The 13,207-nt window shown below is 36.9% G+C and overlaps 1 protein-coding gene across 1 annotated transcript in view; it reads right to left on the reverse strand.

The window, feature by feature from the left end:
• The window catches only part of COL21A1 (collagen type XXI alpha 1 chain), a 111,456-nt gene that overhangs the window by 74,853 nt on the left and 23,396 nt on the right, over positions 1-13,207 (reverse strand). Inside the window, exons 2-5 of the mRNA XM_074922489.1 lie at positions 7,444-7,563; positions 4,964-5,515; positions 917-1,085; positions 570-786 (exon numbers count right to left, since the gene is read on the reverse strand). Coding sequence (XP_074778590.1) covers positions 570-786; positions 917-1,085; positions 4,964-5,515; positions 7,444-7,531 — 1,026 coding nt within the window. The 5' untranslated portion in view covers positions 7,532-7,563. The remainder of the gene's footprint in view (positions 1-569; positions 787-916; positions 1,086-4,963; positions 5,516-7,443; positions 7,564-13,207) is intronic.

Raw genomic sequence — 13,207 nt, forward strand, 5'->3', positions numbered from 1 at the left:
ATCTTTCTTACAGGAGTTGAATACTCCACTGGAAACTACTAAAAAAAGTTGCAAGAGAAACTTCAGATTAGACTAGAAGACAATAAAATTGGTTTGCACAAAGAGGGGAATCCCTTCAGTGAGAAAAATAAGTAGGAATTTTTATTTAAGAGAGAACTAGACAAATCCAGATTGAGCTCTCATTTTGTAAGATGCTATTTACTCTTCTCAAGAAGAAAGTAACTTCTACCATTATGTATTTTCAAGGAATTTAGACACTTGACAAAAACTCTAAAAATGGAATATTTTCATTCACCTTTTCTAGTCTCTATATTCAAGGCAGAAAATACTTCCCAGAATATGAAAAAGTCTCTGTGATATTCACAATTACCTGCTGGAAACTACTGAGTAGAAAGCACCTGCAAAGCATTTAGAGTGATGATCACTGTGAACACTCTGGAAACACAGTGAAAGTACGTCTCATCTATTTTTAAATGCCTAAGCAGCCAAAAATAAGACCATGCATTTTTAAAAAAACATAAAGAGCAAAGGAATAGTGTGTACTTAAATGAGTATTCCTTACTCCTTACCTTTACATGAGGTGAAGCAAAAGTAATAACCTGTGTGCCATTTATTAGACTTGTTGTAGTGAATGATAATGTTTTCTCTTCTCCATTAATAGTGACTGCTATCTGTGGTCTCTTATCCAGACTCAGAATTCTCCATAAATCCCACGTCTTTTTCACTTTAAATCTTTGAGTGGAAACAAACACATAGGATGGAGGCAGACCTTCTGGAAACACATTCCTAGATAAGGGGGCAGAGGGGAAATAAAAGACAGTACTTGAACTTTTGTATAAATCTTAAAATAAGTCTCTCTCACTTTAAGAAAAAAAAATCTTACTAAATTTAAAAGTGTATTTATAACTTTAAATACCTTGTCAATTCTGACAGGTCAACACGTGAAGTTACTTCATAAGCTTTTGCATTAGTGGTTGGTATTTGAATTCTCTTTTTAACCTTTTTCTTCACACCTAATCCTACAAGAATGTCAAATCCTTTTTCATCTCGAGCTGCCACTGGAATTCTTGTCGGACAAACAGATTCTGCAAAGTAATAAATGTAAGTATAGTTCACAATATAACTTAAAACTTTCAAAAAGTAACCTCTCACCTACCTTTTTTATAGCTGCCTTTTGAGAAGGGGATTGAGACTGCCAGTTAAGTGTCATATGAGAGAAGTGACATGCAGAATCCCCAAAGACATGAAGCAAGAATACTGAGATGTCGTATTTTACTGCAATTACATTCACAGACTATTTTGAATTATCACTAATTGTAGCTAAAAGGTATTACATCAGACTAAAAAAAAATTGAATTTCTAAAATTGCATGGTTTCAAAATGCTACAAAATTATACATGTTAGTTTCCACGATGCACTAACAATTTGGATTATTCCAGCATCCCTCTCAACTCTAAAACTGGGTTGAAAATGGGCAAAGGTAGAATTATCCGCAAATAATTTTTTTATCTTCTCTTGCTCAAATGGACTCTGATCTATTTTGTCTGTTACATGGAAATCTGCGTGAAGCTATTCTCACTGGACAAATATTGTGTGATATATTTTCTGTGGAAATTAAAGTTAGCTGAATGTTATCTCTGTTTAATTGTCTTTACACATAAACAATACTAGGCAGTGGATCTAAATTGTCTCAAAAAAAAAAAAAATAGAGAGTGAAATTTAATGCTAAAGCCAACATTGTAGAAGAGTGATAAATCAATGAAAAGAAAGCAAACAACTTATTGTTTTATTAAAATTATGCTAAGCTATTTATAACAAATTCATTTCCATCATTCATTTCCCATTGTTTCTTCAGAAAAGCATCAGTTCATAGAAAGGGAAGAGGCTAGAAATACATTCCAAAGAAGGGGTGGAGAGTTCTCTCATCTCCGTCTGGACCAGCCATGGGCTGGAAAACTCACGCTTCAGTGGCAGGGAATTATCAGCTCAAAGGTCTAGACTGGCTTCTCTTTATAGTATGAGAAATGCTGCACAGCTTCTCTTTCTGACGAACCCAGAAGCTACCCCATTCTGGCGGGGGAGGCAGGATATATATACACTAAGAAAATTCAGGGGACATGCCACAGGTACTTAGGGCAGCAGCAAGAAGCCATGCATATTCCCCTTAGTTTTCTCTTCCTCCCCACAGCCAAGTGTCACCTGTCTCCCACATTAATAATATATGAAAAGTTATCTGTCCAGTTCCACAAGAAAGAATTACAAGAACTCTGCCTATATTTTGGAAACTAAAATGTCTACTCTCTGAATGCTTAAAAAAAAAAAAAAAAAGAAAAATACAAAGTCCAACACAACTTTCCTTCTCAAAACACAGATGCAGGATTTAAGTCTACATACTTTGATATTAGAGTAATAACACCTTATTTTTTCAGGTTTCTTCACTGTGCATTCTTATCATGGAAACACTTTCTAATCTCATTTATTTCAAAGCTGAATAACGGTCATACTGCCATTAATACAGATTACATACTCTGGCACAAAAATGAATGCAAGAATCTCTTATCAGTTACAGTACTAGAAATTGGGTGTAAAATCAAAAAATAAATGCAGAAATAGGATTGCTTTATGTCAAAGGGCCATTACACTTTACCAAGGCCCAAGTAACTATTCCAAAACAATACAATACAAATTAAGCATGTGTAAAATCATACATTAGGAAACTATTCTTTCCAATGGCACATTGAAGCATTACATAAAAACATTCCCAGGAAGGTTAGTCATTATACAAGATGCAGGAGTCAGTGACAAAATTAAGAACTGTCTTCCATGGGAAACAATGTTGTGTTTCCAGTCCATACTACCAGTCACAGCAGCTCTCTAGTTACTGAAATCTTGTTCCCTTTTAGTGTTTTGCTATAGTTTTCAGATGCTTTGTTTTTCCTTCCATCAAAAAGCATGAAATAGCTTTTTGATGTTAAATCCCATTATCTAGCACAAAGGAACTTTTCTCAGCATCCTCCAGAAATACTTGAGGTCTGCATTGAGTATTGTTTTAAAATGCATTCCCAATACACAATCTTTTCTAGATTTTTGCTAGAAAACAGTAATACTATAGGAACATTCGACTTTCAGCTAAAATATGAAATATTTAATATTACTTAATATTTGGGGACTCTTTCAGCCACGTTGTCCTTTCTGGATGACAGGTTCAGCAGATTTTTTCATCCTGCCGTACTCTAAAATGAACGCTAGAGCTCCCAAAAGACACAAGAGCCCTTCATCTGCAAGGCTGATCATAATAGCACTACTTGCTACACGAACCACCAAACCTCAAACTCCTTTTTCCAAAAAGGAAATACTTCCCCTATACCCTTATATCTATGTTCACATAATAATGATGTTAAAAATGCCATAGGGTACAGGCTAGCGTTTTTTTAGACATTGATACAAAGACAGTAAAGAGAGAGTTCCAAAATTTTCAGGCAGTCTCATGTTGTTGATCACAGTCCAAACCATTGCTTCTCTGCCCTCATGGAACTTCCCCTCAAAGAGTCAAAGTGAATCCTAAGAACATAAATAAAGTAATCCACCACTCAGATATAAAATTTCCAGTTTACTAGTCTTTCATTTCACCTGCTAAAGACATTGCAGTTAGAAATGAAGCTGCCAGCTGGCTCTGCTCTTTGAGATAGATATCTCAGTGCTAACATGAGGGAAGAGCGCAGTGTAACAGAGTGGAAGTGTGGGTCACAAAGTAAGACAATTAAGTACACTTTTGTGTATGTAGTCAACATTCACAGATTACTGCTGTAAAAGTCACGTCAAACATCACAATTGAATTTTAAAGGATACTAGTTAATTCAGAAAGCAGAAAATCCATCTTGATGAAATATAATGTCACTTCTAAACTTTATTGAAGGAAAATATTGTGTTTATTTTGGGGAATTACTCCCTGCATGAAGTTTTATTAAAGAATTTAGCTGCACTTAGCTGATTTAATTTTTGGACTGACCACCTTACTACATCAGCCACAAGGAATTATGATTTTCATTAAGTGTATCAAGAAATAAACACCATTATCCTCAACGTATCACCACATTTTTTCAATAAAGTCCATACTCAAAGTGAGAGCAAACGAAAACTGTTTTTCATTCTTACTAAGTGCAGAGATACGGTACAAATGAAATATGACTTGCATAAGTTCTTGGTAATAAAACATGTATAATAACACTGATAAGTATTCACTGTATAACAGAGTCCGGAGTGATCTAGTTTAGAAGCAATTTGCTATCTTTTTTATATACATGGGAAAGCCATTGTTTTACAGTTATCAAAAAACTCAATGCAGTAATGCTGCTAGCATTCTAAAGCTAAAAAGTCATTTTACGGTGTTGGTCTTGGCTAATTTTTCTAGAAAATCCTTCTAAAAAAGATCATAACAGCTTGTTACAGTCCCAGGCATTTTTGCCAAGAGTCTTTCTTCTGGGTTTTTCAACACACGCTAGCAGAAGAACTCCTGTTTGTAATGATAGGTTACTTGTAATGATAGGTTATCCTCTTAACTGTCAAGAAGAAATGCTTAGACTGTGGATAAGTATCAGCCACACCTAGGAAAAGTATAAAGTAATCTCTATATTCTCATCTTTATGAGAATTGCTCAACTATTTTAGGGTTTCCAAATTTTACCAATGCAAAAAATGTGAGGCTCAGGGCAAAATGCTACATACTAAAATTAAACACACATTGTATTAAACCACCATATCTTTCCCAAATGTACCTCTTTGTTTAACAGAGAAGATAACATTTTGGGGGTGATTTCCACAAACAAGATCAAAATGAAAGATCATAGTAAATATTATCAGGTGCCTTAGATCACCTTCATCATTCATTCTGCTTGTGAAATAAAGAAATATGGGTACAGAACTACATTCTGCACACCTGAAATACGTTATAATCAATTAATTACCTTCACAGAGTTTCTGCTTTATAACTTCTTTAATTCTTGATATTGCAATATAATCTTCAACATAAAATACGTAAGTTGATGAAGGCCTGTTGGCAATAGCTTTAAGTTCATCTTCCTCAATTTCTGAGCCAACACCAATAGCAAACAAAGTGATTTTATTTTTCCTTGCTTCTGCTGCTACATCTTTGACTTCATCTTGGGACTTTCCATCAGTGAGAACAACTGCTATTTTTGTTAAAAATCTTGAAGATTTCGCAAAAAGATGGTCAAAAGCAAACTGAATAGCTCTTCCTGTTCTTGTATTTCCTCCCAGATAGTGTATGGACTCCATTTCCCTGATAAGGTTCTCAGTGGATTCATGAGTTCCGAGGGGAATTTCAAGTACAGGGTAGTCGCTGTACTGGACAACTCCAACTTGAATAAACTTTGGCCCTATGTCAAAATTTCTTGTAATATTGACAAGCCAGCTTTTGATTATTTCGAAGTTTTCTGGGCCAACGCTGTAAGAGCCATCTAAGATAAAAACTAAATCTGCTGGAGCAGTTCTGCAACCTAAAAGAAAAAAAAAATCAAATATTTTAATGAACTCTTCCACTTTCTTCTTCCAGAGGAAATATTTTTCATATCAATTACTGTTTGTATTAGAATCTATACTAACAAATACATTCCATTAAAAAAAAAAAAAATCAACTGAGTTTATCAGAGAAAACAAGACTGTTTCTGTAAGCCGCACAGATCCAACTTGGTATCTGAAAATCATACCATTTTCTGTTTTTTACATTATCACCAGAAACAACTATGAAAAATTCTGGAATCCAGTTCCTCAGCTGCCATTGGCATTTCATGCAATCAGCAGAGAGGAATACATTTTAGTTTTTTCCATATCTCTGCCTGCAGAGATGATAAACATAAAAGCTCATTTTTGTTTGCAAACCAAGAACACTACAGAGGATGGCTATATTCTGAATATTCCAGAATTCAGCAGTAATATCCAATCCTTTCACAAATACATTTGAATTTACTTCTGACACTGTTGCACGGCACTTACAGAACTAGTTATTATAAAACCCTGATTCTTGGTTGAAAGTTGCTGGTAGCATATTCTGATTTTAGTAGAAGAAAAATGCTCAATGAACAAGCTCAACCTTCAGAATACAAAATCACATAAGCATTTAACAAATATAATGTAATTGTGTGATGACTTTGGCATGGATTCAGCTCTCCTAGTTGTAGCCACTTACAAATGGTTTAAACTAAATTGCCAGCTACAGGCCATGAACTGACACAAGCATTTCTACAGGACAGTCCTATCCATTTATATGCACATCCTGAGATGGAGGGAATAATTCTCTAGAGGAGAGAATCACCTTCCATTGACTGTGAAAGGAGCTCAGATAACTGATATATGAGGTGTAAGGAGATGGCCAAAACCAGGAGAGATTATTTAGATCCTATGGCACATGGGGTCACACAGGTTGCTGTGTATTATTGCGCTTTCTGTTTTGTGAAAGGCTGCAACTACACTATGGGAAGGAAAGCTCTGTCTTGTCTTGACATCTGCCTGCAAACACTTCTGGTCAGGTCAAGATTTAACCTTCCTTGAAAGCAAGTGATGACAGTCTGCAGTAAAGATGCTTTTGCAGTACCAGTAGTGATGAAAAGACATTGGGAAAAGGAGCAAGGGGAGAGCAGAGTGCATCACTCTGTGGTCCAGGGATAAAAATCACAGAGTAATTTCAGCTGGAAGGGACTTTGGACATCATTGAACCCTGCTGAAAGTAGGTCCAGCTTAGTGCAGGTAAACTGAAAAAAATATATCTTCCTAGAGACCAAAGGAATTTTATGGAGTTTGTTGTAAAATACTGAAAAATGCTGGACTGAGAGAAAAACTGGAGGAGAAGACCTACCCTGAAAGTATCATTGTGGCCAGAGGAAAGTTTTCTACACTCTTTTTATTCAGCCACTTTCGTCTTTTAAAAAGCTACCTTTTTTTTTTTTTTTTTTTCCATACACCAGATTTAGAGTATGAAACTTGGTTTGGTGGGGTTTCAGATGCTAATTTGAAGAATATGCAAGAAAGCCTGTCCCAGAGCTGGGATTATCTCAGCTTCCTCTCACAGAACCTTTATTTTTCTTATTTAGTTTCTCACATAACATTAAGCTATTTAAAACATGACATCTGAAGAAATAAAAATATAAATACTCAAGACACAAGTTTAAATGAAGACTGGAGTTCTACAGTTCTATCTGCCCCCTTGGGCACTTCCAAGACACAAAGATAAATCAAGATATTCCCTTCTTAAAGGAGAAATAAGATATTTAAGCTACTTATCACATATTATAGGATTTTCACCAGGAAAATCATACTGGAAAAAAATCACCATCAACAGAACTGTACATGTGGACCTGAAAATGGATATGATAAATTCAAGGCATGCTTTGAAGTTGCCCTTACCTGAAATACAAAAATTAAGACTTACTTGCTCTTGTTTCCCCATCTTCAGCTGAGATGTAATCATGAACTAGCAGAATTAGTAGTATCTGGAAAAAGGTTATAGGCTGTGCCATGTGTATTGTATTTTCAAAGTCTTGAGATTAAACTAGATGGGGAAGAAATGAAAATACCATATTATTATATTACGAAACAAATCCAAACTTCTGTGCTTTAAAACCTGTGCATGAGGAACAACTTTGAATTGAATCTATAAGGCCAGCCTGCAATGGACCACAGACCCAAAAAGTAAGCTCAGAATTGAGATTCGGAACTCCACAACGCTCACCAGTCTTTCTGTGGAAGCTGTTTTCACCAAGGCACATGCTTCTGCTAGGTACTAACATAAGTAAGTTATATCCCCAGTGCTGGTCACACTTGTCCAACCACTATCCACTCTGCAGTCATTATCCAAAGACTTGAAAGCCTACTGCTCCAAAATATGGCAAGTGTTTATGTATCAGGTACTGGTGGGGAAACGCTACTTCAGTTTCAACACACACATCTGGCTACCTCAGGGAGTCTGGGACACTTCTCACTCCTCTACTCCAGGGCTGAGACTGCCACCAGGAATCAGGATCTCAGCAAGACTCAGCCCTCTCACAGCAGACCCATGTCCTGCAGACTGTGTACCATAACGTCCAAGGCTACATAAGTTACATGCATCTTCAACTTTTGATTTTTTCCTTTGTTTATGCCTCCTTTGTAATCATGGTCTCTGAATTATATCCCCAAAAGGGTCCTGAAGAAAACACAACTTCGGTCTCATGTTGCTGTTACACATATATTATTGGACAAATTTACTTAAATTGTCATATTTATTACTTATGTTTATTGAAAAAAAAACAGAATCATAATGGGAAAAGATACATTTTTGGAGTACTGTATTAGACATTTCATGACTGAAAAAAAAAAAAGTATACTGAATCTCTTTTGTAGTCCGTCTTCTCATACTCCAGTGCAAAATGCAATCTTTATAACTACTTTTTTATCCTCCACTACAAAACATGAACACCCTGAAGGGAAAAAGGGAGGATTAAGTGCTGGTCTGAGTAAGTGCATGCATTGGTGACTGAGAACTGGCACGGGATGCCCAGAAGGGCTGTGGAATCTCCATCTTTGAAGATACTTAAAAGCCTTCTGTACACGGCCCTGGGCAACCGGATTGGACCAGATGACCTTCAGAGATTCCCTTCAACCTCAACAATTCTGTGACCCTTTTACTTCTACTAAACTATGTGAAGGGGTACTTGTTCACGTAAGCGGAGATTTGGTTGATCAAATGTCATGAATATAACAAAGGACAGAATTTTATAATAACTGTCTTTACATATTTTAACAGAAATGTTTTTCCTCATTATTTGGTTTGTATTCAGAGCAACATTGCCTTTGTATGGCTTAGTAATTGGCCAACCAACCTATTGCTTTTAAATTTTCCCATATTTATTGGAAGATCTCTAAACCATGAAAAAAAAAAAAAGCAGCTAAATTCACAACAGATTTTTAGTAGCATTTCAGGGCCAATTCATTGCACTACCCTTCAGTGTCACTAATTTAATTATTTTACATCTAGCCAGAAGAAGATATATTCCTCTTCTCTCCACAGGCTTTGCTTTGTCAGTCATGTTAGTCTTTGTCTACTATCCACTAGTTTATCAGTAACATTCTTGCTGCTTTTTTCAACCCCTTTCCTAGAATTTAAATGCCTTCCTTGAATAAGGCCAAGACTCTTTCCCTTTTCATATCTTCTTCTTCTAGTCATAAACCTTTACTTACGCCTGCACCAAAATGATCTATACACCCACCTAAAAGGTCAAACATAAATTATTTATTACACAACAAAACTAAAAGTCAATATATAGGGGGGTGGGGTGGGGATGGGGGTGAAAACTGTGTGTATTTGTCCTTTTTACATTGCTAATCTTTTATTTTGAACTCTGCAGGGTAGACAAGGTGTCCACCACATAGCAGTAATAAGATACTGGCAGATGTTCAGAAACTTCTGTAGGGCTGGAAAATACTCTTCTCCGAAAATACACCACTACTGCAAGTGCCTCTTAGGAGAAGTAATAGGTAAATGGAAATAACCATTTTCTTTCGCAAGACTAGTCAAGGAAGTAAACTGACAAGAATGCCATTTAATCACTATAACATATTGAGCAGTCATCAAGCAGCCAGTAAGCTGTTACCTGCAACAACAATCTACAGCAATTAAATGCAGACCTTTCTCTCTAAAGATGTATATACCTCACATGATGTTTTTAGGAAAATTATATGGGAAAAAGATTACAGAGTTGTGGGGGCAAGACAATAATAAGTAGAGAGGTAGTAATTTCAATGTCAGGTTCACTTCTGGTAGATTCATGATCTGTATTTGCCAAATAGAAGACGTGCCACAAAATCAGTAGGTTGATTTACTCTGGCTTTTCAGTCAGCTGCTTTGTTTTTTCCACTGCTTATAAAGCACTCATTCCATTAAGAGAAAAAAAAAAAAAAAAATTATCTCCACAAACAACCTCAAGAAATGCACAAAAGTCAATTTCCAGGAAATGCTACTCCTATCTAATATAAGCCCCCAAAATTAATAATGCAAAAGTATAATTATTATGTTATTAAATATCATGTTCAGAGTACAGATAATTGCAAAGTAACACCATACTTTGTTATTCATATTACCTTGCATCAGAATGGGTGAGAAACCACATGAAGCACTTTGGGGTCTATAGGACAGGACATAAGATGCACTGTTCCAGCAAGGCTACACAAATACTAGGATGCCAACTTCATTTAAACAGATTAAGGGGCAGTTTCTTGTCCCAGCTATTTGAAAAAGGATCTGTTTAAACTATGAAATTAAACGTCTAGGTAATAGGCATGTAATACGTGAGGAAATCTTACCATAGTAGAAGTGGACAATTCACATTGATTATTTCAGACTTGATGGTTTGCAAGATTCATAATCTCAAAACCACTTTCAGCCCTTTCTGTGGCAAGTGTTTACTGAAGGGTAAAACACATCTTGCACAAGGCCAAATTGAGCAATACCAAAGAACGTATGAAATTAAATCTATGTGGGAATTTGAACAGCAGGTAAACAAAGAACAACAACTGCATTCTTTGAGAATATCAGAAAAATGTCAGCCTACAACTGAAAAAAAAGACAGACCACTGTACAGAGAGTTTATATATATATATCAAAAAAACACAGTGCTGGCCCCAACAAACTATAAAATCCTATATATTCCTCCTACCAACAACCCAAAAATAAAAAGGTCCAAAAAATTGATAAGGAATAGTTGTGAATTGATAAGGAATAGTTGCACCTTTTTTTTGAAAATAAAACAGCACACTAAATCTACAAAATTATTTTAACACACTCCCTGCAGCACAAACTTGTATGTGCTCCGTGCCATAAGCGCAGGCACTTCAGGTCAGGCAGGGACACCAGGATCCTGCTCACTGGCACAGTTCTCCTTTCACGAACCCCTGCAGAAGACATTAATGCCTTCCTCAAACTGCACCGCTCCCTTTCATCTCTGCTCATCCTTCCACAAACATTTACACACTGGTACCTCCAGGGATTAACCCTCCAGATCAACAGGAAGGAGAAAAACTGCAGGGAAGAGGAAGATGCTCAGAGCTGCCTGGGTGGGAAGGGGAGAGCAGGGAGTTGCAAGGAAGCCCTGTGCCCCCAAGGGAGAAGGTGCTCCACAGAAACACCAATACTTCACCATGGAAGAGGTACACGTGAAAGCAGCATTTACCACCTGTCCTGGAGTATGGAGAGCATCAGGGAGCCTGATTTAGGAGAACAGGGAAAACATCATGTCAAAACCACTGCAAATAGGAGATGAAGGGGAGCTCTAAGTAAGGAAAGGAAAATTCATGGGGATATGCTGTGGTGTGCTCCACTCGTACACGGAGCAGAAATGTGCTATCCTCCGAATTTTGCAGTTCTGTGTTCTTCTTTCATTTATTTGCATTCATCTCATTTATGTATATGTTTTAAACAACAGGCAAAAATGAATGGCACACCCCTTGTATGACCCTGCTGGTCAGCTCTCATCAAGTTGTCTTAAAACTCTGCAAAATAGGAGTCACAAATTTAAAAAAGGTAGAACAAAGAAAAATGTTTCAAAGTTCCTCCTGGCCCCAGCCCTACCCACACAAACAGAGAATGCTGTTCACTGTGCAGCCCTGGCCTTGCATGAGGGGCATATTCAAACTCGCTCTCAGTCTACTGGTAAAAGAAATAGTATCAGGAATACCTTCACAAGCTATCAGTCATCAGTGTGGGGGAGCACAGGAGGGAATTACAGGTCAGGAATCACATATGTCTCACTTCTCACAGTGAAGAATTTCCATTCTTCACTAGTGAATGCTACAGCAGCCTTCAATGTACATCTTCAGTCTTGAAAGACATTAATGAACCTATGACATCAGAGCAAGATTTCTTTTGGTAAAAACCATGCTCCAACTTATATTTCTCTAAAAGAATCAGTAAAATAACTGGAAAAACAAGAACCAAATCATATTCCCTCAATGGATCAATTTTTCCATCTATTTGTGAGAGTCCTCCTGCATTTCATTTACAACAAAGCCTGAAAAATATGAGATACTGAACTTGAGAACTTTATTGTAAGTATAAAGACAAATAACTATTTAGTAGTCCAAAATGGACTTATTAATAGAAACCAAAATTAAAAGGATAAACCCAAGACTTAAGTAACCAGCCAGTGAGGATTCCAGGAATTATCCAGTGTTCAATTTATTTGAAATAATAATAATAGCACTGCACTTTCAACAGTCAGAAGAGGTGCCAAACCAACAAGTCCAGAGACCTAATTCTGTGTCTTGTCAACACAGTAATTATAGCCCAGGCAGCAAAAGTGTACTTGAAATTACTTACAGAAAATACTTGCCCAAGTGACTTATTGCTACCATGGAGAGGCCACCATTAATATCCGCTCAGGACCACTGACATTGCCAAAAGCCAAAATTCATCACTGCTGACCATGTTCTTTCTATCTCCATGCTTTTTAAAAGAAACAGAGAAAGTTGTCTCTATGGTGGTCCATGAAACTGCTCCCTGCTTTCTTCTCTGCCCCTGAGGGCTCTGCTGGCTGCTGCAAGAAGTCAGGGTCCTCGTGCCAAACCTCTGCTGCTGGAGCTGTAGCAGCTGGGTCAAATTGTGCAGGGAAGCGCTAAGGGATGGTAAATCTCTCCCAGCACTGCACAGGCAGAGGGACACAGGATTCATACTTGCTCCTTATTTCCTCTGTATCTGCAAATGGTAGCCAGGACTCAGTGATCCTTACAGGTCCCTTCCAAGTCAAGATATTCTATGATTCTATGATATTATGCTAAGCTATGTGGAAAAAATAAAAAAAAAAAAAAAATAAATAAAAACATAAAAGAATATTTTAAATACAACTTTTAGCCCCTGTCTTTTTCCAAATTATCTGTAGTGATTAGTTTGTACTTTACCAAACATAACCAGGAAAACACATTTACCAAACTGCTTTCCCCCATCTGTTATACCAAATCTCTTTTAGAATATGGAGGCTCATGGAAGAGAAATCCATACAGGGTTACTAAGTAAGTACACAGATGTTGCATCTAGCTCAAGTAAAGGGTTGAAGACTTGAGAGAGTATTAGTGGAGAACTAGTGTATGTGTTACTGTATTTTTCAAGGCATCCCCCATGGTTAGTTCATTTTTCCACCTTAAATGGGACAGCGCACTGTACCCAG

Source organism: Athene noctua, chromosome 1 (genome assembly GCF_965140245.1).
Source record: "Athene noctua chromosome 1, bAthNoc1.hap1.1, whole genome shotgun sequence".
Classification (NCBI taxonomy): domain Eukaryota; kingdom Metazoa; phylum Chordata; class Aves; order Strigiformes; family Strigidae; genus Athene; species Athene noctua.